Here is a 13669-nt window from a genome sequence, read left to right as displayed (position 1 = left end):
ACTGAAAAAACTCCTCCCAGGAGTGTTCTAAGTACTATAAGCTTGAAATGGAAAATGGCTCTTGCCGCTCACTTGCATAGTATACTGAAAGGTCTGAAGTCAATTGCTATGCATATTTTAGCAGACTTATAGCAGGTGGTGGAAAAAATATGGATTTTAGAATTTCAATATTGAATTAGTAGTGACCAACCTGGTACACCTCCACCAAATGTCTCAAGTTCCTTAATCAGAGATTATACCAGCAAGTCACAAAAGCAATCCTTCACAAGGTATTAAAATTGTTCCTTGGATGCTGCTGAAAAATACCCAAGTGACAAGTAATCTGTCTCTAGAATGGGATAGCTCACTCAAACATTTTAAGCACTTAACTTTCAGACTGCATCAGGAAAGATATTTGTACAGTCTGCATTTTCAGGGCCAAACAAAACCATCCATGTTATGGCTTCTAACCTTGAGGAAAACAAAGTTTATTCTGTGCTGGCAGTTTCTCAAGCCTGTGCTTAATGGGATTCAGTTACTTTTGCTTGGAGATTTATATAGCATGATACCTTCTTTGAGCAGGATTCAATCAGCAGGCTGGAGTGGTCTCTACTCATCTGTGGCCCAGAGGAATCACTTCTCTTACACTCTCTCCTGACTGAAGCATGACCCAAAAAAATAAATGTAAGGTTTCCATTTAATAGGCCTTGATGATCTAGGTGGCATCCTAGTGCAATGGAAGCTATTTGGAACACTGATATCTACTTTCAGAGTCGTGTATTTTGTGTGTAATGGCATATTTTGAAGCCACCAACTTTTCAACCAAGTTAAATTCAACTTTTAAAGAAGAAAAGGTTGAGAATTTTTTGGCCCCAGGGGTAACAGAAGAGACTTAGAGAAAGGACAACAATAAAACACTCTCTAAGAAGTTACAATTTAAAAAATACATAGCAAAACTATAGCTCACACATAAAAAAAGACGAAGAGGTGAAAGGAAGAAGAAGAAAAATGGAATTGTGAGACTAAAAGATTATATGTATCAATATGTGGAGAGTGATGAGGAAAAAGCAAGCATGTTAAACAAATACTTCTGTTCTGTGTTCACGGAAGAAGATCCTAGAGAAGGACCGAGATTGTCTGGCAAAGTTACACACAAGAATGGAGTAGATACCATGTTGTTCATGGAAGAAAGTGTTTATAAACAACTTGAAAAATTGAAGGTGTACAAAGCGATAGGACCGGACGGGATCCATCCCAGGATATTGAGGGAGCTCAGAAAGGTTGTGTTGACTTCTATTAAAGATTTGTTCAACAAATCTTTGGAGACGGGAGTGGTTCCTGGGGATTGGAGAAGAGCAGATGTGGTCCCTATTCACAAAAGTAGTCGCAGAGATGAAGCAGGAAACTACAGGCCGGGAAGCCTCACTTTTGTTATTGGAAAAATAATGGAAACGTTGCTGAAAGAAAGGATTGTGAAATTCCTAGAATCAAATGGGTTACAGGATCCGAGGCAACATGGTTTTACAAAAGGTAAATCGTGCCAGATGAATCTGATTGAATTCTTTGATTAGGTGACTGGAGAATTGGATCAAGGGCATATGCTAAACATAATTTACTTGGATTTCAGCAAAGCCTTTGACATGGTTCCTCATAGAAGGATCTTGAACAAACTTGACGGGCTGAAGTTAGGACCCAAAGTGGTGAACTGTATTAGAAACTGGTTGACGGACAGACACCAGAGGGTGGTAGTTAATGGAATTCGCTTGGAGGAGGCAAAGGTGAGCAGTGGAGTCCCTCAGGGATCGGTGCTGGGGCCGATCCTGTTCAATATGTTTGTGAGCAACATTGCCAAAGGGTTAGAAGGAAAAGTTTGCCTTTTTGCGGATGATATCAAGATTTGTTAGAGTAGACTCCGAGGAGGGAGTGGAAAAGGATCTGCAAAAGTTAGAAGGATGGTCTAATATCTGGCGACTAAAATTCAATGCAAAGAAGTGCAGAGTAATGCATTTGGGGGATTAGAAATCGGAAAGAACCGTATGTGCTGGGAGGTGAGAGGCTGATATGCAGGAAAGGGGAAAGGGACCTTGTAGTAATAATGTCTGAAGACCTAAAGGTGAAGAAACAGTGTGACAAGGCAGTGGCTGTTGCCAGAAGGATGCTAGGCTGTATAGAAAGAGGCGTGACCAGAAGAAAGAAGGTGTTGATGCCCCTGTACAGGTCAATGGTGAGGCCTCACTTGGAGTACTGTGTTCAATTTTGGAGACCTTATCTGGCGAAGGACATTAAAAAAAACTTGAAGCGGTTCAGAGGAAGGCGACAAAAATGGTAGGAGGTTTGTGCCAGAAGACATTTGAGGAGAGACTGGAAGCCCTGAAAATGTATACCCTAGAGGAAAGAAGGGACAGAGGAGATATGATTCAGACATTCAAATACTTGAAAGGTATTAACGTAGAACAAAATCTATTCCAGAGAAAAGAAAATGGTAAAACCAGAGGGCATAATTTGAGGTTGAGGGGTGGTAGATTCAAGATCAATGTTAGGAAATTTTTCTTTACGGAGAGAGTGGTTGATGCGTAGAATGTGCTCCTGAGGGAGGTGGTGGAGAAGAAAATGGTGACAGAGTTCAAATAAGCGTGGGATGAACACAGAGGATCTCTAATCAGAAAATAATGGGTAAACACTGAAGGAACTAAGGCCAGTACTGGGCAAGCATGCACAGCCTGTGTCCTGTATATGGACATTCATTTGAGGAAGGGTTGGCGAGGGTTTTGATGGCTGGGATGGAGTGAGCATTGATGGAGACTCCAGTAGACAGAACCTAAGCACACTACTGGGTTTCTGGTCCAGAAATATCTAAGAAAAAGACCATTTAAACTAATTTATGGAGCATGTATGGTTGGGCAGACTGGATGGACCACTCGGGTCTTTATCTGCCGTCATTTACTATGTTACTATGACTCACGAGGCAGTAGCTCCTGGGAATTCTTGCACATGTTCAGAGGTTTGGGGGGGTGGGGAAGACTTCCAGGTTTTTCTTAGCTCAGAAGAAGCCAGTCCATCTTGTGGTTGATTCATCATGACTCTGTTAACATTCTGATTTCATGTAAGTATAAGGATACAAGTCTTAAAATAAGGCATAAGTGACTAACAGGGCTATGCATCCATGCCATAGTGACAAGATATTTCATATAGTATGCATGCTCCCCAATTTATTTTACATGGAAATCCTACCTGAGTTGTTTGCATGGGCAGTGGGAGAGGCAGCAACTCAGATAGTAACACAAGTCCAGAAAAAAATCCTTCAGGGATTTTTAAAACAGAAGTAAGAACTTCTTTCAGCATTAAAGACCAAGTGTTGTTGGCTAAAGTCTCCTCAGAAATGGTTGCCTGCTCATTAACTCCTTGGGTAAATGTTAACAGAATATCAACAATGTCACTCTGAAGCTTTTGCTCATCACTGTCCAGGCGGCCTGAGAGGGGAATGGAACATAGCAACATGTGCAGAGCCACAAGTGCAGTAGGGATGCGTCTATCCTTGAACTCAAAGGAGCCACCCCGCAGAAGCTCAGTTAACATAGTTTTCAGAAGGGTAAGCGTGCAGCAGGCCACTGAGATAGTAGTTGCTCTATATAGCATAGTTCCCATGTTGACATGGAGTCTCCATGGCTGGATGAGAATGCTGTTTAGCTTCTGTAAAATACGTATGAATGTATCCATTCCTTCAGCAGAGAAAAGTTGAATTATTGCTAGATTCCACTTCAAATCTTTCTGCTGGCCTGTGAAAAGATGGGGGGGGAAAAAAAAGAAGCAATGAACCAGAAATGCATCTTTACACAGAAACACAGAACATGTTTTGACACACACACAAGATATAGGGCCCATCCAGACTTTCCATCTTCCATTCCACTTACTATATACCAGTGTATCGCAAATTGTGTGCTGCGACGAGATTCCGGGTGTACCAAGAGACACCGGCAAGGAAGAGAGGAGTCAGCTGACTGCCTACAGGGATGTGCCTCTCACGGTAAAAGGCACATCATGTAGGCAGTCAGCCAACGCAAGCAGCTCTCCTCCTCTCCACTCCCCACTGGCTTACTCATTTTACAGTAAGCGAGCTCAGGGCCCCGACTGGAGGGCCTCCGCACATGCACAGACGTCAAGATGTCAACATTATATATGCGCTTGACGTCATAGCATCAACATCCGAACATGCCCGGAGGCCCTCCAGATGCAGCACCGAGTTTAGTGTGCCATGTCTTGAAAAAGTTTGCGAGACACTGCCATACACTTTACCACATCCATAACATTTCAATTTTTGCTCCACCCCTGGAGATCCTGGACTAGTCCCACACTTTCTTGAAATCTGATATTTTGGCGCCACCACCTTTAAGACAGTTTCATGGATCCACAAATCTTTCCATGAAAAAATAAATGTCAGATTGCTTTTGAGTCTGTCCCTTTTCATTCTCATTTACTTGTTCTCAAACTTTCCTTCTGTTCAATAAGGTTTGCTTCAGGAGTACAGCTGCATACAAATGTTTAGGTACTAGTGGTCAGACTATTTCAATAAATGCCTAAAAGCATATAAGCTCTACAATTAAACACACCACCTTTCGTCAAATGTTAATGCATAATTACTATTTGTTGTTTTAATAGATTCAAAATAAGAAATCCGTGAATAGGACAGATGCAAAAGTGTGATTAATTTTTGTCACTATACTTTTTAACAGCCTTTTGACAAAAATTCAGCCTCTAAATATTTCCTGTAGTCCACTAAAAATTTTGTTCTTGCTTTTGAATCTTTTCCCACTCTTCCAAGAAGAATTGTTCTAGTTCTGAAATTTATTTTAAAATTTTGTATACCACCTAAACTCTAAGTGAGAACTCAAAGCAGTGAATTAGCTAGTGGCTTTGCATGGGCAGAAGCGAAGGAAGGTCATTCCTGCCACGGTTCACCGCTGGACCACCAGGGACTTTAACAAGTACGTGGAGGGGGCGGGAGGGAGATAAAAGTTGTTTAAAGTTGGCAGGCAGTTAAACAGATAAAATATTTATTGGTATGCATTTAACAAATAATTAAAGGGAGGTTTTGGCATAAGGAGATTTTTCAGCTGATTAGGTTGGTTCCCTTTCTAGTCTGCATGCAAGATTTGCTCTGGCAGCAGATGGGGATCTGAGACTTTTTCCTCCTTTGGAGTTTGCCTTCCTTCCATCTTTAATCATTCTTTTCCCCAAGAGAGTCGGGACTTGAATGACTTTGGTTTACTGTTTTTTGAATGTTATCCAAGATAGGTCATATTGGTTTGTAAATAGTGGGATTCCCCAGGGGTCTGTGCTGGGATCACTGCTTTTTAACATATTTATCAATGATCTAGAGATGGGAATAACTAGTGAGATAATCAAATTTGCTGATGACACAAAGTTGTTAAATCTCAAGAGAATTGTGAAAAATTGCAAGAGGACCTTGTGAGACTGGAAAACTGGACATCAAAATGGCAGATGACGTTTAATGTGAGCAAGTGCAAAGTGATGCATGTGGGAAAGAGGAACCTGAACTATAGCTACGTGATGCTGGGTTGCATGTTAGGAGTCACTGTCTAGGAAAAGGATCTAGGTATCATTGTTGGGGATACATTGAAACCTTCAGCTCAATATGCGGCGGCGGTGGCTAAGAAAGCAAATAAAATGTTAGGAATTATCAGGAAAGGAATGGAAAACAAAGATGAAAATGTCGTAATGCCCTTGTATCACTCTATGGTATGGCCACAACTTGAATATGTGCAGTTCTGGTTGCCATATCTCAAAAAAGATATAGCAGAATTAGAAAAAGTACAGAGAAGGGTGACAAAAATGATAAAAGGGTTGGTACGACTTCCCTATGAGGAAAGGCTAAAGTGGCTAGGGCTCTTCAGCTTGCACAAGAGACAGTTCTGGGGTGATATGATAGAGATCTATAAAATACTGAGAAGCGTAGAAAGGGTAGATGTAAATCGCTTGTTCACTCTTTCCAAAACTACTAGGACTAGGGGACATATGATGAAGCTACTAAGTAGTAGATTTAAAACAAACCCAAGAAAATATTTCATCACACATCGTATAATTAAACTCTGGAATTCATTGCCAGACAATGTGGTGAAAATAGATTGGCGGGGTTTAAAAAAGGCCTGGATAATTTCCTAAATGAGAAGTTCATAGGCCATTATAGGGAAGGCTTAGGGAAATCCACTGCTTATTCTTAGGATAAGCAGCATAAAATCTGTTTTACTGATTGGGATTTGCTAGGTACTTGGGACCTGGGTTGGCCACTGTTGGAAACAGGATACTTAGCTTGATGGACCTTTGGTCTGTTCCAGTATGACAATTCTTATGTTCTGATGTTCTTAAGGACCTGCAGTAGGCATAATCTACTTTTTCAGCTCTGCCTCCTTGTGTCACTGAGCAGTGCCCTCTCTCTTCAGTTTGTAGCAAAGTAATGGCAAGCCCCTAAAAGAGGAGAAATAACAAGGAGGGGCATGGGGAATTCTCTGCTCACTGGCTTTTGATCTGCTCTGTAAGAAAATTCACAATTAACAAACACACCAAAGCATTAACAAGGTGGAATGAAAAAAACAAAACCATTTACCTGAGAGCAACCAACACTAACACTTATTCTGCTCTGCCACTACTGGCCAGAGTTTTCAGTCAATATAATGTAATCCCACCAGCAGTTATCTGGATAGCTGCCATAAGACAAGCCTGTAGAGAGGTTCTCACCTGTAGAGGGGCTCTCACCGTTCAAATGAAACTAAATAAGACCAAAAAAAAAACTACTTTGGCTCGGCCCAAAATTAGATCAGCTACCCACCCTCATCCCACTATCCTCTGGCACCAATCTGCAGCTTGAGCACTCAAGCAAAGTTCTGGGAATCATCATTGACTCTACACTGTCCTTCCAACGACCACATCAACTCCCTAGTAAAAAAATGCTTTTTCAATCTTCACATGCTAAGAAAAGTCAGATCCTGCTTCAACCAATAACATTTCGCTGTCCTCGTTCAATCCATTATTCTATCCAGACTAGATTACTGCAACTCCATCTACTTAAGCCTAACAAAGAAAAGTCTTCTCAGACTTCAGCGGATTCAGAACACCGTAGCTAAACTAATCTTCGCAAAAAGCAAATTCGACCATGTCTCCCCGCTTCTGTCTAAGCTTCACTGGCTCCCAGTCATCCTCAGGGTTCACTACAAATGCGCCTGTCTAGCCTTCAAATCTCTTCACGGCATCCTTCCTCCCCTCTTTCCACTATCTTGGCTCTCCTCGAATCCTAACTCCACCAGATCCACTCAAAAATTCAAACTATCCTTCCCCTCTTTAAAAGGCATATCCCATACAGGAAAACTTGGAACATCCCTCCTCTTCAGGATCACCGAGCTGTGGAACAGCTTTACTGCCCATCTTCGGAGTTCGACCTCCCTTCAACGCTTCAGAAAACATTTGAAAACTTGGCTTTTCTCAAAAATGTAACTACTCCCTCCCTCTCCATTATACTAAGTCCCCTCTTTCCTTCCTTTTTACCAAGCCCTTCTTCTTTCCATTGGAGTTCCTTTCTTTATTAATTCCTGTAAACTGTGTAAATGTTTAAGCTCCACTTCTGTGGAGATAATGCGGTATATAAACTTAAGGTTTAGTTTAGTTTAGTTAGTTGACAAGTCTGAGGCTGAAAGCAGGCTGCACTGAAAACTGATAGGGCAGGGTGTCCAAATTCATATGCTGTTCTTAGGTAATCTTCTCTTCCAGTGCAAACAGCATATAAGTCCAGACAAGTGAGACATGCCAGAGCAGTCTCTTTAGTCTAGGGCGGGACAGATAAGCTTAAGGACCTGAAGGCTAAGACCCCTTGTGCCTCAATGCCCACTCTATAGAATTTTGTAAAAGTGTGAAGAGTGGACCATGTAGCTGCCCTACAATTTCAATGGGCAAAATAGCCCTGATTCCACCCAAAAGCAGCCACCTCTCTGGTAGAATCAGCTTTCACCGACACTAGGGATTTCTTATCACAACTGATGTAAGTTGAGTCAATCGCTGCCACAATCCATCTTGAAATCGGGGCCTTGGAGGCTGCCCTACCCTTTTGGCTATCACTAAACATGAAAAGGTGATTTGACAAATAAAAATCATTCGTAACTTCTAGGTAATGGAGAAGCACTCTAACACCCAGAGACATCAGCATCTTATCCTGAGTCTGCAAACCGAAGCCTTGAACTGCAGGCACTGAAACAATCATAGCCTCCCTTCTTGACCACCTCCACAAACTCTTTAGCCAGGGTTCAAGTGCCCTGATTATACAACTAGACCTGAGCAGTGCTTTCGACCTGGTCGACCACTCCATTCTCCTTGAATGCCTGGCCCACATCGGCATCTCCGATCAGGTCCTCAGCTGGTTCCAGGGGTTCCTAAGAAATAGATCCTACAAGGTGCTCAAGAACAACTCGTTCTCATATAGCTGGGACAACACCTGCGGGGTCCCTCAGGGCTCCCCCCTGTCACCCACTCTTTTCAATATCTACCTGGCCTCCCTAGGTAACCTCCTACACAACCTCAAGCTCAAATCTTTCATCTATGCAGACAACATCACAATAGCCATCCCACTAACCAATTTCTCACAAGAACTACTCAACTACATCACAAACATTCTCAACCAGATCGAACTCTGGATGCTTTCTTTCAGACTGAAACTCAATCCCGACAAAACAAAATTCTTCCTAGCCACCCCCAAGGACAAAATTAAGGACACTACAATTCAACTAAAAGGACTAACTTTCCCCCTCGAACCCACCCTAAAAATTCTGGGAGTCACCCTGGACAAAAATTTATCCTTAGAAAATCACACAGACCTCATGGTCAGGAAAAGCTTCTCCGTACTGTGGAAACTTCGCACCATAAAAAAATACTTCGACGACACTTCTTTTCGCCTACTTGTACAATCCTCCATCCTCAGCATCCTTGATTACTGCAACATCATTTACCTTAACGCCACGAAGAAAACCACCAGGAGACTAAAAATGATCCAAAACACTACTGTGCGTCTCATCTTCGGCCTAAAGAAATGGGAACACGTCACCCCCTTCTACCACCAATTTCACTGGCTGCCATTTGAATCTAGAGTCCTCTTTAAATTTGCATGCTTCTGCTACAAATCGGTAAATGGTTCTGCGCCAAGTTACATTAATCCTCACTTCAACCTCTACAACACAAACAAGAAATCCCGTAGAATTCAGCTGTTCTCCTTCCCATCGCTAAAACTCTGCCATCTTAAAAGATTCTTAGACAAAACCTTCACCTTCCAAGCAGCTAAGCTCAACCCGTGGCTTGCACAAATGATTCTCGAGGCCCCCACTTATCTCGGATTCAGAAAATCACTCAAAACCTACCTATTCAGCAAACAAGACCCTTAACGACCCCCCTCCCCCCGCATATCCTACCACTTCGCCCCCCGTTCTTCTCCTCCCACATAATAGCTGCTCTCTTCCTGAGCTTCCATTACCTCCCGTCATCCTCTGTCAAGCTTGGTTAAAACTTGTTTATATCTGATAAAATTGTGGTAACTTGTTTATATCTGTAAAATCGTTTATATCTGTAAAATTGTTAAAACTTGTTCACACATGATAAAATTGCTTGTAAATCTGCGTGTCCACGCAGATACTACCTTAATTGATGTAAACTGCCTAGAACTTACCGGGTATGGCGGTATATAAGAATAAAATTATTATTATTATTATTTATTATTATGATATCCTGATTCACATGGAATGATATCACCACCTTCGGAAGAAACAAAAAGTACTGTGTGCAGAGACACTCTCACTTCAATGAATCTGAGGAATGGTTTTCTGCATGACAAAGCTTGGAGTTCTGAGACTCTTCTCACTGAAGTAATGGCCACCAGGAATACAGTCTTATTGGTGAGATCCATAGGCGACGCTTCCTGCAGCTCATACAGTGCCCTCAACACTAGGTTAAGGTTCCACAAAGTAAAAGGCTGCCTTATTGATGGATGCAGACATAACACCCCTTTCAGAAAATGTGAAACATCCAGATGGAAAGCCAAGGATTGTCTTCAATCGTGCTCAGAAACACAAGAGACTTGATCAGATGGGGAGCCTGGCATCATTGAGACATCTTAAAGGTGGCTGCAGAGCGGCTACCTGAGCTAGGGTCAGCTAGTGGCTCCAAATGTCTGCCTAAACCCTTGAAAGGATTTCTGAGCCGAGAAACTCAATGAGGACTGCCAAGGTCACCTGTAGCTGTGAAAGGAGCTAAGATCTGGTCCCTACTAGGTATGAGGTCTACTATCTGGCAGGGACTTAGGACACTGGTCATGAGGTCATCCAATCCCTTGTCAAAAAGCATTTTACCTTTAAAGGAAAGCTTGCTCAAAGGGGCCTTTGAAACCAAATCTCCCGTCCACTGCCGGATCCAAAGCATCCTACGGGCAGAAACAGATTATGCAGACATCTTACTCATGACTCTGAAGACATCATACATTGTGTCTGCAACATAATCCACCCCAAAATCACCGCTGGTAGAATCACACCCTCCTCCGAAACCAAAGCCCAACATAACATTTTATGGTAAGTGCATACCACAAAACAGGCTGCTGCTGTCACCTTGAGCCCCAAGGCCAAGGCTTCAAACTGTTTTTTCTTTTCTTATTATTTATTCAACTTTTCAAATTTTTAAACAAGCAAATCAATACTTGAATACAGATTTGTAATATTAAAACATGAAATTATATGCCCAGCCTTCATTTAAATCAGTAGTGCATGGAAAGAAAATAATTATTATTTAGTCCACACAATAAAGTAAGATAAAGATCCAAGTATTAGAATTAAATTATGGAAATACATTCCATCTTAAGAACAGCTCAGGGGACACTGATTAAAAAAAAACCCAATAGCCTGGTCTTAAACTATAGGAGGGTCTATCAGCCCTATCAACACTTCACCCCATTCTTTGGTCACAATAAAGTCCAACAGTTACTTTGGTTCAAAAAACAAAAAATGTTTTTCCTGTAGCCGGAAACTTCAAAATAAAGGATGCACCCAGGGCCAAACCCCCGGATTTATAAAGTAGAAATTCCTTTCTCCTTTTCTGCGTCACTTGAGCAACATCTGGAAAAATTAGAATTGTCGAACCAAAGAACTTATCATTTATATATCTAAAATATAGTCTAAAAAGTAAATCTCTGTCATGCTCCAAGGCGAATGTCACCAGGAGAGTAGATCTGTTCGTGACTACTTCCAGAGAACTTTCCAAAAATTCTGTTAAATTCATTCCTCCCTTTTCTATTACTCCAATTTCAATAGGGGTTGAGCTACCTTGCTTCTTTCCTGAAGATAAATATTGAGCCCCAGTTATAGGTGGTAAATTTTCTTGCGGAATCATTAAAATTTTCCTAAAATATTTACGCACCATCTCAATCGGAGATAGTACTGGAGATTTAAGAACATTCAGCAGTCTTAAGTTGTTTCTTCTCTGCTTATTTTCCATATAATCAAGTTTTTATTTTTAATAGATCTCTTTAATAATCTCCGTCTCTATATTTTTAATTTGAATGATCTGTTTTTCATGCTTTTTTATATCATCTCCCTTTTGTTTTAACAATTTCTCATGGGCCTCTACCTGAGAGCTGACAGAGACATAATCATGCTTAACAATAGTCATTGCCTTCTGGAGGTTAGAGTCCATGATTTCAATAGCTCTCCAGAGTTCTTCTAAATTTACCACTGCGGGCTTAATCAACTGTCCAAACTGTATCTCACTCACAGAAGTTGGATTTTCCCCTGTCTCTACATGGAGAGCCGATGTCTGGGCTTCAGTGGAAAGTTCTTCTCATCTCACTGCTCCTCCAGGGCTATTCAATGAACTGCCTTCCTGGGTAGATTGTATAGCCACACTCCCTGCAGGGCTTCTTCTTCCAGATTGGTCAGAACTTCGCCTCTGGATCGAGCTAAGGGAAACCCAATCGTCACTTAGGTTCACCGATGTACTAGGTGTTCCTGCCAGAATCGGGGCTGTCTCCCTTGGCTGGCGAGTGATCCCTCCGTCTAACATTGTCTGAATTAAGGTCTTAGAAGTTCTGGACACCGGAGGACTCGGCTGGGTCACTCTCTTCCACTTCCCCATTATCAGGTCCCGTCTATCACCTGGTCCCACAGCGTCTTACAGGGCTCGCTAAGGTAATCACTAATGCTGATTAAAAACTCAATAACTGGCAATTTCAGAGCGTCCTGCGGCAAACCACAATTCAAAAGGTAAAGGGGAAGAGGGTATTTGAGAACGCTAGCGAGGAGCTCCTCGCCTAGTGTCTGGTCTAAACGCCATCTTGGATCCAAACTGCCTTTTCATAAGAAGATCCAATCTGCAGTCTTGAAAATCTTTCAGGACCACTCTGCCCTCGCTCAGGAGTGAAATACCACCTGCACAACCAGGGTATCCACTTTTGGCGAGATGAAATGGAATCCCTGAGTTATGGGAAAAAGATGCATCATAGCTCTAGCCCCTCTTAAATGACCCTCAGGCATGTCCCAGTGCTCTGACAGCATCCTAGTCATCTCCAGATGCACAGGAAAACAGGTGCACTGAGACTTGGAACTGCGGGACCTCCAAATCAAGCTACTGCAGAGACTGCAATGATCTCATTTAAGTCTGTAGGCTTAAAAGATCTGCACTCCGCAGGGTCTTCACCCTGGTCTTACTGCACCTGGGACTCCTGGATGGACACGTCCATTTGAGGCCTGTGCTCCTTAGAGAGGAGTTATTTCTAGAACACAGAGGGATGGACTTTCACTGACTGAACTTTGGGGACCTATCGCTCCTCTGGCTGCGCAGGGAATGAGCTTCTCAGAAGCGAATCCCTCTGCTCATTTAATGGCCCAGATTTAGGGGGCATTGCAGACTTTTTATGCTTTAAATAAGCATCATACATTAAGGTCACAAAATCAGAATCAAAAACCTGGCTAGGGTCCTCTGGGGACCACTATCATGTTCCTTTAAGTCCCTTCCCTGTGGCCATGATGTCTGTGCATTTTTGTTTCGCTGGCACCACCTCACTCACTGAAGGCTCCAGGAGGGCTTTATGACCCACCTCTTGCACACTTGGGGACTCTAGGCCTCTGAAGGGACCAGGGGAGGCTAAGCACATGGCTCCCGACCCCCCTCTCATTTGACCCACGGCACATGGGCGCTATTCAGGCAAACATCTAGTGCATATCAGGCATGATACAGAAGTAGAAAGGCCTGCACTGGTTACCAATGGAGGCATAAATAATGTTTAAGTTCTCTTGCATCTGCTTTAAATTGGTTTGGGGAATAGCCACTACCTATCTTGTACCTCATTTTGTGCTATATAACCCTACTAGGATAACCAGAAATTGTAATTTATTTGCCTACCCAAGGATCATTGGTTGTAAATACAGGTACTTTTTGGATAGAACATTCATGTTTCAAGCAAGTAAACAGCAGTCTTGGTTAGGCAATTACATCAATGGAGCCAGGTTGACCTATGGCGCATTTTGGAAAGAAATTAAGACTGCATTGTTTGACAGATTTATTTCCTAAACAGAAGTCATACTAAATGTAATAATTCTATACTGACTATCCTTGAAAAATATGTTGTACTTTCACTATTTATAATTTGTAAATCACT

General features: G+C 42.1%; 1 protein-coding gene across 5 annotated transcripts in view; it reads right to left on the bottom strand.

Moving 5' to 3' along the window:
* Window positions 1-13669, bottom strand: part of VIRMA (vir like m6A methyltransferase associated) — a 354442-nt gene that overhangs the window by 159977 nt on the left and 180796 nt on the right. For all 5 annotated transcript variants that reach the window (XM_033933183.1, XM_033933184.1, XM_033933185.1 and 2 more), the window contains exon 13: window positions 3211-3755. In XM_033933183.1, coding sequence (XP_033789074.1) covers window positions 3211-3755 — 545 coding nt within the window. The remainder of the gene's footprint in view (window positions 1-3210; window positions 3756-13669) is intronic.

This window comes from Geotrypetes seraphini, chromosome 2, assembly GCF_902459505.1.
Source record: "Geotrypetes seraphini chromosome 2, aGeoSer1.1, whole genome shotgun sequence".
In the NCBI taxonomy this organism is placed as follows: Eukaryota; Metazoa; Chordata; class Amphibia; order Gymnophiona; family Dermophiidae; genus Geotrypetes; species Geotrypetes seraphini.
This window is presented reverse-complemented; position numbering and strand designations above follow the sequence as displayed.